The sequence below is a fragment of the Pithys albifrons genome, chromosome 10, assembly GCF_047495875.1.
Source record: "Pithys albifrons albifrons isolate INPA30051 chromosome 10, PitAlb_v1, whole genome shotgun sequence".
Classification (NCBI taxonomy): domain Eukaryota; kingdom Metazoa; phylum Chordata; class Aves; order Passeriformes; family Thamnophilidae; genus Pithys; species Pithys albifrons.
The window spans coordinates 24,422,787-24,435,911 of NC_092467.1; the positions used below are offsets into that span (position 1 = coordinate 24,422,787).

The window sequence follows — 13,125 nt, forward strand, 5'->3', positions numbered from 1 at the left end:
GCTGGGAGAGATGCAACCACACTGGGGTGGGTAGCCATCCAGCGTGGCCAGACATGACCTAGGGCAAAGATGGGTGCTGCCTTTCTGGCACCCCACGAAGTCACAGTATCATCCCATGGACCACTGCCCTCAGCATCTTCGAGGTGAACAGAGCTGTGCCAGCTGCACCCTGGCCCCACTGTGGTCTATGTTAATGCTGCCATCTCCCAGCCACACTTCTGGACCTTTTTGGCTGGCTAAAAGAGTCATTTCTGCCAGGGTTTGTGGGGGGTGAGTCAATTCCCCATTTTTGCTAGCACTTGCCCTGGATAAGTGAGCTGGCAGGTTGTCTCGAGCTGGGCAGGTGGAGGAGAGGGGGGTCAGAGATGCCACAAGATGCTCCAACACCTGTTTGTGGCTGAATCCTTGCAGTGCATGGCTAAAACCCAAGGATGCTGCTGGTGAGTCTCGTTGCATTGCAGAGAGCTTCTCCCATCAGTGGAATGCAAACTCCAAAACCCTTCTCACCCACCACAGAGATTTTTGCAGGGACCTGTCACTCACCTTAAGGATGATGGAGAGAATTGAGAAGAGCAGCCACAAGCTGTTCCTATGCAGGGAAGGGGCTGCTGCCGGGTGCTGGCCCCAGGCGACCAGCCCTGGGCTCCACTGTGGCCTAATTAACTTGTTTGCCTTGTTAGGCGTTGGCCTGGGGGGTTGTTCAAAGGGAAGGCTCAGCCGGTTTCAAAGCGAGAGTCAAAAACATCTTTACACCCAGAGAGAGGTGTGATGGAGAGACCAGGGGGATTCACACCCCGCTGACAGGGACTGATTGCTGGTGGCACCATTCTCTGTGGCACATCGACTAGAAATAGCCCTTAAGCCTGTTGCCCCCATCCTCCTGAAGATGCTTTGGCATCCTCCTGCCCCAGCTCCCCTCCTTCCCCAGGAGCCGTTGAGCTGGTCTCCCCTTTAGGTGGAGAACACAACTAGGAGATGCTCCGAGCTGCTCCCTGGCACCAGCTGTGCCCCGGCAACTCAGGGAGGCTCAGCTGGCAGCTGGCGAAGGGTTAACCTTGGAGCCTAACAGTTACTACAGACCTGACCCCACGGATGCTGCTCTCTTCTTATCAGAGGGAGATGATAACCAGCTATAAGAAGTTAATGAAGCTGCAGGATGAGTCAATGCTCTCCCGCTGCTCTCCAGATGTTCCCTTCCTTTCCCCAGGGGAATGACGGAGGAATGACGGAGGGATTCCATCTGCCTGCCATAAATAGAAGGAACACACCCCAAACCCCCAAACTTAACCCCATACCAATCCCCTCCAGCACACAACCTACTTGCTGACCGCTTGTCAGAGTAAGCATCCAGGGACCAGTGGAGAGCATGCCTTGCCCATGGAGGGGTGTAAAGCAGCCATAAATTTGGGACTGAGGAAAGAGGGTGCACAGGACGACCACTGGCCCAGAGGGAAAGACAATGGGTGCTCCCAGCCTCCTCCCACTGGGATGCCAGAGCCCACATCCCAGCAGAGGCGGAAGGGTGCCGGGGTTTTGGGCTGAGTCAGGCTGGGCAGGAAACTCCAGGACCTCTCCCGCAGCTGCAGCCAGCTGGGGAGGTGTGAGTAAGCCTGGAGTTTCAGTAAATGCGGAGGATGTTTAGCCAAGAAGTGTCATGGAGGAGGTGGGGGCTGTTTTGGAGGAGAGGTTTGAGCAGGTCCTGGTAACCAGCTGCCCCTTGCATGTGGCCACAGGTGATGGCTACATCAACATCCCTGGCCAGCACCCATAGCCCCTCTCCCAGCTGGCTGCAGCAGGGAGTCCAACAGGCTAAGCTGGACCACGGCCACCAAGTGCTGCTGCAGTGTGATGCTCTTGGTGCATGATACCTGTCACAGAGGGGCACTGAAACCACCTGTACCTGGGGCTGACTGATATACTGACTTGGAATTTTCCCTGCCCCTTCCACACCTTTTGATTTTGATTGTCAGTGGGTGCTGGAAGGATGTCCTTGCTGTCTGGCCCTGGGGGCTATGACTTCTCTTCCACGTGGATACTGCCTGCCCAAGGACCTGTACATCCCCTGGACCTGACCAGGCATTTGAGTCTCCTGGGTATCCTGCAGTGGGGGTTTACTAGGCTACTGAGCACTGAATCAGGGAATATTTCCCAGTTTTGATTCAGCACCATTGTAATATCTCCCAGCCAGCTTGCTGCTATCTTGTGCTGGGGACTTGGCAGCTTCCAGTGCATCCCATGCACAGGAGCTCCTGGCAGCCCCAAACTCCCTCACAGATTGGTTTCATCTCAGCATACCCCTGGCTTGCACTCGGCCAGGGCAGGGGTACTGGAATCCTTTTTGAAGGTGCCCAGTGAGGCTTCCTTCTCCCACCTCAGCTTCCCAAGGGCAGTTTCTTTCCTCAGTTTCCCCAGCAGCTATGGGAGGGCATGACAAAAACTGACACCAAATTTTCCCTGATGGGTCTGGCAGGGACGTCTCTGCTGCTGTCGTTTATTTACCCTTCTTTCATCACCACCAAATATAAGAGATGAGCTCATGCCTCTCGCCAGGCTCTGATGACACGGGGTTTATTTCCACTGCAGGTATAAATAAAAAGCAGTGCGGCAGGCACCGGGACGCCTCATGTTCGGGAGGAAACTCATCGTGGTGGAGTTAATAGCTTGGCCAGGGGAAAACAGCCCGTGGGGACCTCGAACTCTCTCTGGCATCCCAGGGATGAGGACGGGGATGCGCTCCCACCCTGGGATGTTGTAGGGAGCAGTGTGAGGCCCCCCAAGCTGCTCTTCACGTCCCAACCCTCTCTGCCTAGCAGCAGCTCCTGACAGCCCCAGTGAAACCCCGGGACCCACCATTGCTTGCTAATCCCCACCGAGACCTGACCTAATTCCCGGGCACGTGAGCGTGTCTCCAGGCAGACTGCTCTGCGCCGGGGCCCCAGATCAAAGCGCGCAGGATGGCAGCGCAGCCACGGCACGCCTGGAGACACCAGCTCCAATCCGCCTCGCGCTGCCGCCAGATTCTCCCTGGCACCCCGACTTGCAGGCAGCTCCTGCCTGGCCTTGACAACAGCAGAAGCTTCTCTCAGTGCTGTCCTTGTATCCGGGGAAGGGTCTTGGTATTTACATCTGCAGGCCAGAGCCCAAATCAGGGTAGAGTTTATTCAAAGTGTGGGGAGGCTTCAGTGCTTTGCCACCATCCCGGATGGGTTCAGCCCCATCTGAACCATATAGGGTACCCAGGGACCTATGGGGTGGGGGGCCCTACAGGATATCTGTGCACTGTCCCCCACCAGGGAGAAGGGATGAGGATGCGGACCATCCCTACTCAGTAGTGGGAAAACACTGCCTGGCCATTACACACAGGACTTTGCAGCCATCCCCAAGCCAAAACTCCCCCAGCTTGGGCCCCTCAGCTCTGAAGGTCTCCAGCACCCACCAGCCCATCCACATGTCTGCTGCCACTGGCCAGAGAAGGTCCCAAGTTCCAGGTTCAGCAGCAGCTGTAAGAAGGCTGCCTGGCACATCCCAGAGGGAGAGGAATGCAGACAGAACTCTGAGCAAATATGGGGGGAGAAGACATCAGCTGCTGTACACTTCATGTCCCTAGGCACTGAGGAATTAGCAGATGATTTGCCCCATCCCTTGTGCTTCAAACAGCCCATAAGGGGCACACAGGGGACAGCAGGAGTTCTGGTGGCTTAAAACCCTCTGGGTCAGGATGTGGCCCCAGGTATAACAAGCACAGAAGCAGCCCCACAGCTGGGCACTGCAGGGAGTGCTGGGTGCCAGGTGCCAGGGTGATTGCTGTACCATGATGCTGCTGTTTAAAGCTCTGCCTTATTCCTCTTTTTCTGCCCATACTCTTTCCCAACCACTGCAGTGGGGCTCCTGGCTGACTGATCACCTACCGCCCTTTGGTGAGTTCTCCTCAGTCCCCTCTGGAACTGTAGCTTTTCTTTAAGTCCCTTTTTGATGCCACCATGTTACTCTGACTCCCATGTTCAGTGGTGTTCCATGGCCCCTCTTGCCTCTCTTAAGGGGCATAAGAGTCCAAATCAAGCGCCAAGTGTCCTAAAACAATTCATTCTCCTCTGAAACCAGGATAAGCTGACTGTGAGCCCAACCACCCTTTGAGTCCGTGCTTCACTCACCAGCCCTGCTGTTACCTGAGCTGGGGGGCAGCAAAGGCACTCAGTTCACTGACCTCCCTTCATCAATGAGTTATGTCTTTGAATACTTTTTTTTTCACCTATAAATAATTTTTCTTGTATCATCCAACATGGAACTATCAATTTTGGGACCAAGGCTCTAGCCAGCAGTCAGATGCCACTGACCTGCTGTATGTCACCAGTGCCAGATGGGGACAGGCTCAGGTCAGACTGCAGAGCCATGTGGAGCAATGCTGCATCCAAGTCCACCCTCAACAACACTGCTGCAGCCTCATGAGGATGGAAAATCTTAGTCTGAAAGCCTGGGTGATTTTTGGCTCCAGAGGCTGGAGGTCCCCAAAGGGTAAAGGCTCCAAAAGGGCCCATGACAGGAAGAGAGTTTGATCAACACAACTCAGATGAGTGCCTGTGCTGCCGGGCCCAGGGACACAATGCCCATGGGCTCCCTGGGACAGCCAGGGCTGCTCTGACCTGCATGATATCTTGCCCCCAGACAACCATCCTCCTCCTTCCCACTGGAAGTTCAGATGCCCTTTCAGTTTAGAAAACACTCTATCTTCTCTGACACATTAAGATCTGGGCGTTAGAAAACCAACACCTGAACTTTTCCAGCCCGTACTCCATTTTCCTTGCACTCTCTAGCAGTTTTCCTGCCACCACTGCCAAACACCAGCGTGATTTGGGTATTTGCAGAGAAGCTAAAACCCCCAGTGGGAAGCCTGTTTTCTCCCCAGCTGAGATGTGGTTTGGTTCCAGCCACCACCAACCCCGGCTTCAATTTCTCCCAATTCTCCAAGATGCAGCTTGACTTTTGCAGGCAAGCTGCTGGCGGAGATGGGACACTAGAGAAACAAACCATCAGGAGTGCAGGAGGAAGAGAAATGTGACACTCGCCTCTGGCTTCTTATGTGCAGGGCCAAGAAACTAATATTTTGGCAGGGATGTTTTACTCCACCAAAGGCAATGAAAGGGCTTGTATGGCAGAAAAAGCAGAGATGCTCTCCTGCCCTCTCCAGCCCAGTCTGAGCTCCAGCAGGGTCCTGGGGGAAGACTACTGGGCCTCTCCTCTGCAGGAGGCTGCAGGGAGAACAGGCTGCCAAGCCTGGCCTCTGCTGGGATGTTTGACCCTGGCAGGAACATCATACCCATCCTGTTTGCAGAGCATGCCTTTGGCAGGGCTGAGCATCAGCTCCTTCAGCTGAGAGCTAGTAAGTGTTAGACGTGTCCTAACACATACAGCTAGCTCCGGGGAGCTCTGGCTTTGCCCAGCTCAGTGTTGCTGAGCACACAGGGCAGCCCCTTTAAGTGCCAAATAAAAGATTTAAGTCCCAGAGGAGCTGGGGTCTTGGGAGTATCAAGTCTCCCTGAGCTGTTCATGATTTTTAAGGGCTTTCAAATGGTTTGAAAACAACGATGGCATTTCTGTGCCTGGTGCTGGGCCCTGCAGTGGGAGATGGACAGACCTGGACAGATGCAGCAGCAGCTCAGAGTTCCAACCCAGGCTCTTGCCCCTGGGGTTTGCCTCTGGGCTGTGGGAGACTCCTAAGGCTGGGCAGGATTTTGGCAGTCACTACTATGGTGCAGTGGCTCCCTGTGGGTAGTCCTGGGCCTGCCTGGGATGCTGTAGCGGCTGTATGGGAAGAATGGAGGACACTCCTGTGTGCTCAGAAAGCAAAACACCCTTCACATGCTGCCCCTGCCCAGCCTAGGCACCAGTGCCCAGACTAGCTGAGGGGATTGCTCCTGAATACCTTCACCTCCTCCAGAGCTCAGCCAGGAAATCTGGGCCAGGGGACAAGGCTGTCAAGAAAAGCACTCCCTGCTCTGAGCTTCCTTAGCCCACATCTGACAGAGTGGGGTGGCGGTGTGCCCTGTACCCCCATCACCTCCGGGGGAGCGCAGCTCTTCTCGGGCAGTGGGGATGGAGCAGCCCCGGGAGCTCTAGCATCTCCTCTCTTGCACCACTCCTTCCCCGCACGACGGGACTCGGCTCCCGGTGCGCGGGAAGCGATGAGGTCATGCTGCTTAATATAGCGATTTCATCACAGCCTTTCTCCCCAGCAACACGGCCCGGCTCCCGCCGCCCCCTGGCCGGCAGCGCCCGGGATGCGGTGGGATGCGGGGCCAGCCCGGGGCTGTGCGGGGCCGCCCGTGCCTTGTGTCACAGTGCCGCCCTCTGGGCACCGTTGCCGGACAATGGGGATGGTTGACACAGCCCCCCCCCCCCCTCCCCCCCAAATACCCAGATTTGAGCGGCATACTGGATCCACCGCGTGTCCCCCTCCCCTTTATCTCCTCGCTGCTCCTTGCCATCCTGTATCAGCCGCGGATTTAGAAGCAGGGGTCGGGAAGATGTTTTTCCCTCCTCCCCACCCGGCTCATGCCCCACGGTCCTGCAAATTGCGTCCCATTCTCCTAAATAATAAGCTATTCCTTTCCTCTTTCCCTATTGCACCCACAGGGGCTTTCTGCCTGCCCTACTTCTGAGATACAAACCTTAGATGTCTGGAAAAAAAAAAAGTGTTTTTCTCCCTAAAAGAACCCCCAGAGCTTCTAGTGAAGTTCCTCAGCCCTGCACCTGAACCCTCTTGGCTGCATCACTCAGGGTATTGGGAGAACAGAGAGGGGTCCATGTGCAGGCGGAGCCTCACAGAGATGGGATTAAGGCCCTAATGGTGTTGGAGACGTAACCCCTCCCTGCTGGGCCAGGGCAGCATCACCTCCACAGCCCCCTTCCCTCCTGGGAATACAGGGAAAGATGTGGCTCTGGAACTTACCAGCCAGAAGGGCCTGCTTCAGCTCAGCATCCCCCAGTGCACTGGGGCCGGATCTGTAGAGCACCTCATTGTCGAGACCTGGGGGACAGGCAGGAGAGAGGGGTTAGTGCTAAGCTCATCTTCCTCTCCAGTGTAATGGAAGCAGGCAAGGACTGAGAACACCAAGCGCCCATGCTGCATGGGTACTGTGGTGAGTGGGGAGAGTCTTGGCTCTGGCAATGCTGTCAGGGCCTCTGTGAGCACAACAAAAATGATAGCTGTGTATGTGCACCTGTGTGTGCCCTGTGGATGGATGGGCACTGCAGGTCTCCCTTCATACCTTGTTTTTCCAGCGCCTCTATGAGCCCGGCCACAGTCTGCAGTGCCTGCTCAGGAAGAGTGGGATGCTCAGCGAGCTCTGCCTGCCCAGGGAGCCCTGTGATGGAAAGAAGGGGAAAAGAGGTTTGGAAACTCCTACCTGCAGGAATTCCAGACTTTTTCCTCAGCTGCCCCAGGACAGGATCAAGCTGCTGCTTCGGCAGAGCCAGAACAAATACTTTGGCTCACGCATGTCCAGTTTTAGAGCACTACTCCCTTATTTTATCTTCTTTTTGCAGTAAGAGTCACTGTTGGGGGCTCAGCTGCTTGCTGAGATGCAAAGGCCTGCTTGGGCACATGCCCTGCCTGTGGGGAGCATCCCATCCTGGGCATGGACACTCTTCAGGCCAAAACCCCTTCCCTATCTCTCCTCCCATGGCACTGGAACTGCCCCTCTCATCACTCACAGCCCATAGTGACACCAGGCAGAAGCTGGGGAGCCAGACCCGTACCCACCACTGACATGGCTCTCTGTAGCTCTCACATACTTGGCTTCTCTGGTGTCTACTACAAGATTGAGCACAGACCCAGGGAGGACTCGGTCCCGCCTTGGCTGGCAGAGATCTCCCTCAGCCCTCGAAGAGAACCCTTCAGCCTAACATGGGTCAGGCTTCCCACAGCCCAAATCCCCATGTACTGCTGACTTCTGGGTTTTATACCAGGTCCACCTAACCCTAGACCATGACAGAGAAGAGCAAACCCCTCAGCAGTCAGGAGAGCAGCTGTCCTTACCACAGGGCATGTTGTATCCATTCATCCCTTTTTAACACCCCAGATGATAAACCCCCCCTCTGTGGGTTATACCAGAGGGAGACTCTAGCAGTGCAGTTCTGGGCTTTCTCCCTACTCTTTCTCTTTAGTGGTCTTTAGTAGACCCCAGTAGGCAGGGGGCTGGCAGGGGCAGGGGCTGCCACAGTGTGCAGCACATCAGAGCCCTGTGTGACTGCTGCAGTACAGACAGCATGTGGAAAGGCTGGGGTGGAGAAAAAAGGGACTTCGAGCAGGGCCACACTGCCTTCAATCTTTTGTAAAAACACAACCTGGATGCAACAGGTGGATCCAGGTTCTGATCCTAACCACAGTGATGCCCTGGTGCTCCCCAGAGAACAGGGAGAAATGTAACCTCCTGCTCATGGGTGGCTGATCCAGCACCCAGGCATGGCTGCAATCCCCCAAGCCCAGTAAGGGGGTCTCCCCTATCACCCAAAGAGGATGTGTGAGTTCCTTGGGTGGGAATAGGGAAGATTTCAGAGTTTAAAGCAAAGAACATTGTTGGGAGCTCATATAAAAATGTCCCTACCACATGAGTGGTTTTGTCATTAAGGAAAACTGGGCTTTTCCTCCAAACCAATGGCTTAGGGATAAGGTGGTGACTGTAAAATGTAACTATCTGTTACTCCTTGCTGGGAACAGCAGGAATGGGCCCAAGCTGTTCCAAGCTGGACCCAGCATCTTGATACCCTACTCAGCTCCAGCCCCAGATGAAGTGAAGGTGATGCTTCTCGGCAGTGCTGTCACACAGGACAACTAGTCAGGGGCAAAACACCCACTGAGCTCCTGGGAAATCCCTTGGGATCTGCTGCAGTCATCTTCAGGATGTTATTTAATTTTTTAAAAAAAGACCCTTTCTCCCTACAGAGTCAGCCCTGACTGGAAGGCATGCCTGGTATGTGCAGTCTCTCTCTGTCATTCAGGGTTTCAGCCAGTTCAGGGCCCCATGTGGCACTGGGGACAAGTGGGCACAGAGGGTACTCAGGATGGTATGCTGCTGTCACAGAAAAATAAACTAGGGCTAACCAAAAAAAATATCCCTCAAACCTCCATCTGGGAATGGAAACATTATGTGAATAATTAAAAAATAATACTAAAACAAAAGCACTTTCTCTTCCAAGAGGATGTTGGAGATTTTTACTCTAAGGGAATTCTTGCCAGCCAGGAGGTTTGGGTTTAAACTGACGTAAAATGGCACACAGTGCTCCCGTGCTGCAGAAAGACATGGTTGTGGGACATGAATGTTGTCCCCTGTTGAGGTGCCTGCACATCCTGGCATTGCCTCAGAAAAGGTACCTGATGGAGGGGCACCTCATGGCACAGTACTGAGGAGGCAGCACCCAACATCCCCCTGGACAATGGGGCTGGACACCTGTCTTCCAGAGCATGTCCTGCAGATATAGCATCCTCCCCAACCCACCCTCAAAACCTGCTATTAGGTCTTTTTCCTATTAAAAAATATGAATTTTATATTTTTAAAAATTTTATTATCCTCTTGCCCAAGCACAGGCATGGCTGAAGCCTCTGCACTGAGACCTTCCACATGGGCCAGGCTCTCCAGGCAGATGAGCTGCCTTGACTTGCAGGGCATCACTACATCCCCAGAATTTACGGGCAGGGGCCCCTGGGCACATCTCCAAGACCCTTGGAGAGGAGCACATGCCAGCCCTGTGTGAAACAGACGTGAGGTAATGATGATGGGCAGCAAGGGCCGAAGCAAGAGGGTGGCTTCATTCTTTTTCCTGGTGAATGAGACTGGAGACCCCCAGGGTCTGGTCCTGTCTGACCCGAGCTGTCCACACTACAGCATCGAGTTTGTCAGGGGTCTGCCTGCTGAACAGCCAGGGCAGAAGGCTCCTCTCATATCACTGAGCTTGTCTGGGAAAGAGGCTCAAGCCCCTCATCTGGTAGGGTAAGCACCCCAAGAAGTGACCTCCACCCTCCTCCAAAGCCAGCACGTAGCTGCTCACAGAGCCTCACCAGTGCTGCTGGGACTGCGGCTGCCTTGGCGCACTCAGAGCACTGGTCAGGGAGGAGCGCCTGCATTTCAGTGAGGGGAAGCAGAGGGGGGGCCCAGTATCCTTTCAAATGGTGTGGAGGGCTGCCCATCAGGAACTGCGTGAAAACCCCACACATGAACATGGACAGTGCCATGCTCAGCCCAGGAGCCAGATGGTCTCTACCTCTTAAATAATGGTGGGAAGAGGGTCCTGAACCATATTTGGAATGGAGATTAGTGGACGCCCCTCTAACCCTGGGACCGAGGTACCTCCAATGCTCAGTCAGCCCAGAGGGGAAGCAGGTACTTTGATTACCACACCTGTGCCATGGTCCCAGCCTAGGTAAGGAGGGTCCCCAGGGTGCTAGACCTGCAACTAGGAAAGTTTTAGGCAGCCACAGCTGAAGGTGATGCCTCTCTCCCAGACCCACAGAGACAGCCGTTTTTCCTTCATCACATCCTGGAGCAGGAGAGCACCATGACTTTGCCTGAGGTTGACAGGACATGCCTGGCTGGAAGAAGGGTTTCTTACTTTTATTTTTTTCAGGTTGTGTATATTATATAACTGCTGTGAAATCCCTCCTGGCCCCAAGGCCCTTAGCCATGGTGAGTGGTGAGGGCAGAGCTAGCTGCATGAGCTTGGCAGAGAAATGGCCAGAGGCCCCTGTGTCAGGAAGGGTCCTGCCAAATATTACTCCCAGTGCTGTGCTGTAGCCCCCAGGGATAGAGAAGCCCCCCAAGGGCCAATTCCACTGCCTGCCAAGATTGTTCCCTGTCCCAGCTTGCACAAAGTGACAATGAAGCTGAGAGCTGGCTGAGGGCCAGAGCTTGCCCAGGCACTGAGAGCAGCCTGAGTCAGGTGCCGCAGTGGTGGGGAGAAGAGCACTTGGAAAAAAGGTCTCCAAGGACCACCGTGGGTCTTTCTGCTCCTCTCTGGGGGGTCTGCATCTTCTCCTGTGCTTTCACAGACTTGGATCCCCTTGGACACCCCATGCCAGCACAGCAGCCAACCTGGGATGCTGGTGAGGAGCAATCCCTGCAGCATGTTTGCCCCGGGGGGTAGCGACACTGGGCACTCCCTGCCTCTCCTGAGGCTGCCTTGATGCACCAGGGCAGAAAATTCCTGGGACAGCTCTCCTACTGTGTCTGGATCCCCATCCTGAGGATGGAGCAGGAGAGCAAGATTCCCACCAAGCCACCTAAATTGCAAGCATCCACTCCGGCTCCACGCCACCCTCGCCACCTTGCAGGGGACACCCACCCGTGGGCTCCCACCTTCCTGCTCCCCTAGCACTTACCCCAGGATGTGGGGGTCCCAGCGGGTGGCACGGGCAAGGGCCGTGGCCTGGCCTTGATGGTGGTGGTGGTGATGCGTGTGGGCCCCAGGTACTCCACGTAGGTGCCGGGGAAGTCTCCGCGCTCCTTGGTGCGCTCGTTGATGCCGTGCAGCCAACCCTGGGGGTTGCGCTCGTCCCCGTCCTTGTAGTTGGGGCTGCTGAGCAGCGCGGCCCTGCTGACCGTCAGCACGTCCCCAGGGCACAGTGCCAGGTCCTCCTCCCGGTCCTTCTGGTACTCATAGAGAGCCCGATACTGCAGCCCGTCTGAGGAGGCCATAGCAACAGTGTGGCGTGGGTCACACTGCCCCGATCCAGCTGGGCATTGGGGTGCCAACACAGGCAAGGATGGCTGGGCTCGGGCACTGAGGTGGGGTGGGGAGTGCTCCTTTCCCTGCACACGCAGAATGAAAATCTCAGTGTTGGAAAATGTCCGAGATGAAGAGCAGCTCCTGGCCTTCCAACCCCAAAATTGCTGTGGAGCCACACCAATGCCTGGGACTCATCAGGGCTGGCTCAGGTGTGGGAAAGGAGCTATTTCTTTACCAGGCCAAATGGAGGGGAGCGAATGAGGCTAACTGGGGTAGTGGGAACAAACGTGAGTCCTCTTCTCAGCCTGGCCTCATCTGCAGGATGCTGGGGACCTCCCTCTCTCTGCCAGAGAGAAAGGCAGTGTGTTAGCGACCAAACCACTGTCTTGACCTCAACCTGGTGCTCTGTTCCCCCATCCCAGCCTCCCAGCACCAGGGAGAGCCCAGCAGCTTGCTCAGCTCCTGCTTCTCAGGGAGCTCCCACCAGCAGGACTCGGCCACTGCACGCAAGGAAAGTACCGGCAAGAGTCTGGAAAGTAGGGCAAGAGATCACGCCATGGGTTTTTAAAATAGACATATGTGCTGAGAAACCTCCTGCTGCACGCAGCTCCCCTCAGGCAGCTCCAGCCTGGCAATGCTGCACGGAGCTGGCAGATGAAGATGTAGGATTTTCATGTGGGTTTGGGTTTTTTTTCCTTTCTTTTTTTGTAAAAAAAATTTTTCGATGCATTTTTATATATTCCTCTAAGAGTGACATCATCCCTAGGGGGAAAGACTGTGCTGCTGCCGACCCACTGTCCCCCAGCTTCCCGCAGGACCCCGTGCAAGAGGGATGGAGGCACGATGAACAGCAGCTGTCTGTCTGTCCATCCATCCACCCACCTGCCTCCCAGAGCCCTCCCGCCGCCCCTCCAGCCTTACCGGGCGCGGTGGCTCCACCGGCGGGAGCGGCGAGCGGGAGCGGAGCCGGCTCCCGGCCCCGCCGAGCCGCGCTCCGGCGGTGATGTCAGCGTCCCTCCTCCTCCTCCTCCTCCTCGGTAGCCGGGCGCACCCCCCCGCCGCAGCGCGGCGGGGGGGTGCGCCCGGCTACCGAGGAGGAGGAGGGAAAATTGTAGGAGTAGGTGGATGACTTCATCCCTAGATGCAGCATCTCTGCTCCCAAATTGCATCCTCTGTAGGATGAAGATCTCCCATCTGTGGGTCTCCATCCATCCTAAGGGATGCTAAAGGACAGGGGAGGACCAGCACCCCATGGACAGCCCCCTCACGCCAGCCAGCTCTCCCTGTGCACCCACACAGGATCCCTTCCCTTAGCCAGGCTAGAAAACACTCACAGGACAGGCAGGAGACGCCATGGAGAATCCCAGCCCCGGGATGCTCCAGTTCCTCACTCTCCTTCTGAGCTTG

General features: G+C 55.6%; 1 protein-coding gene across 2 annotated transcripts in view; it reads right to left on the reverse strand.

The window, feature by feature from the left end:
* PIK3R3 (phosphoinositide-3-kinase regulatory subunit 3) overlaps window positions 1-12,744 on the reverse strand; it is a 78,026-nt gene extending 65,282 nt beyond the window's left edge. The window contains exons 1-4 of one of the 2 annotated variants that reach the window (XM_071564745.1): window positions 12,640-12,744; window positions 11,372-11,801; window positions 7,266-7,361; window positions 6,947-7,024 (exon numbers count right to left, since the gene is read on the reverse strand). In XM_071564745.1, the coding sequence (XP_071420846.1) occupies window positions 6,947-7,024; window positions 7,266-7,361; window positions 11,372-11,687 (490 nt within the window). In that variant the 5' untranslated portion in view covers window positions 11,688-11,801; window positions 12,640-12,744. Of the gene's footprint in view, window positions 1-6,946; window positions 7,025-7,265; window positions 7,362-11,371; window positions 12,062-12,639 lie in introns of both variants that reach the window. The other variant, XM_071564744.1, reaches the window with a different exon arrangement.
* Between the last annotated feature and the right edge of the window lie 381 nt (window positions 12,745-13,125).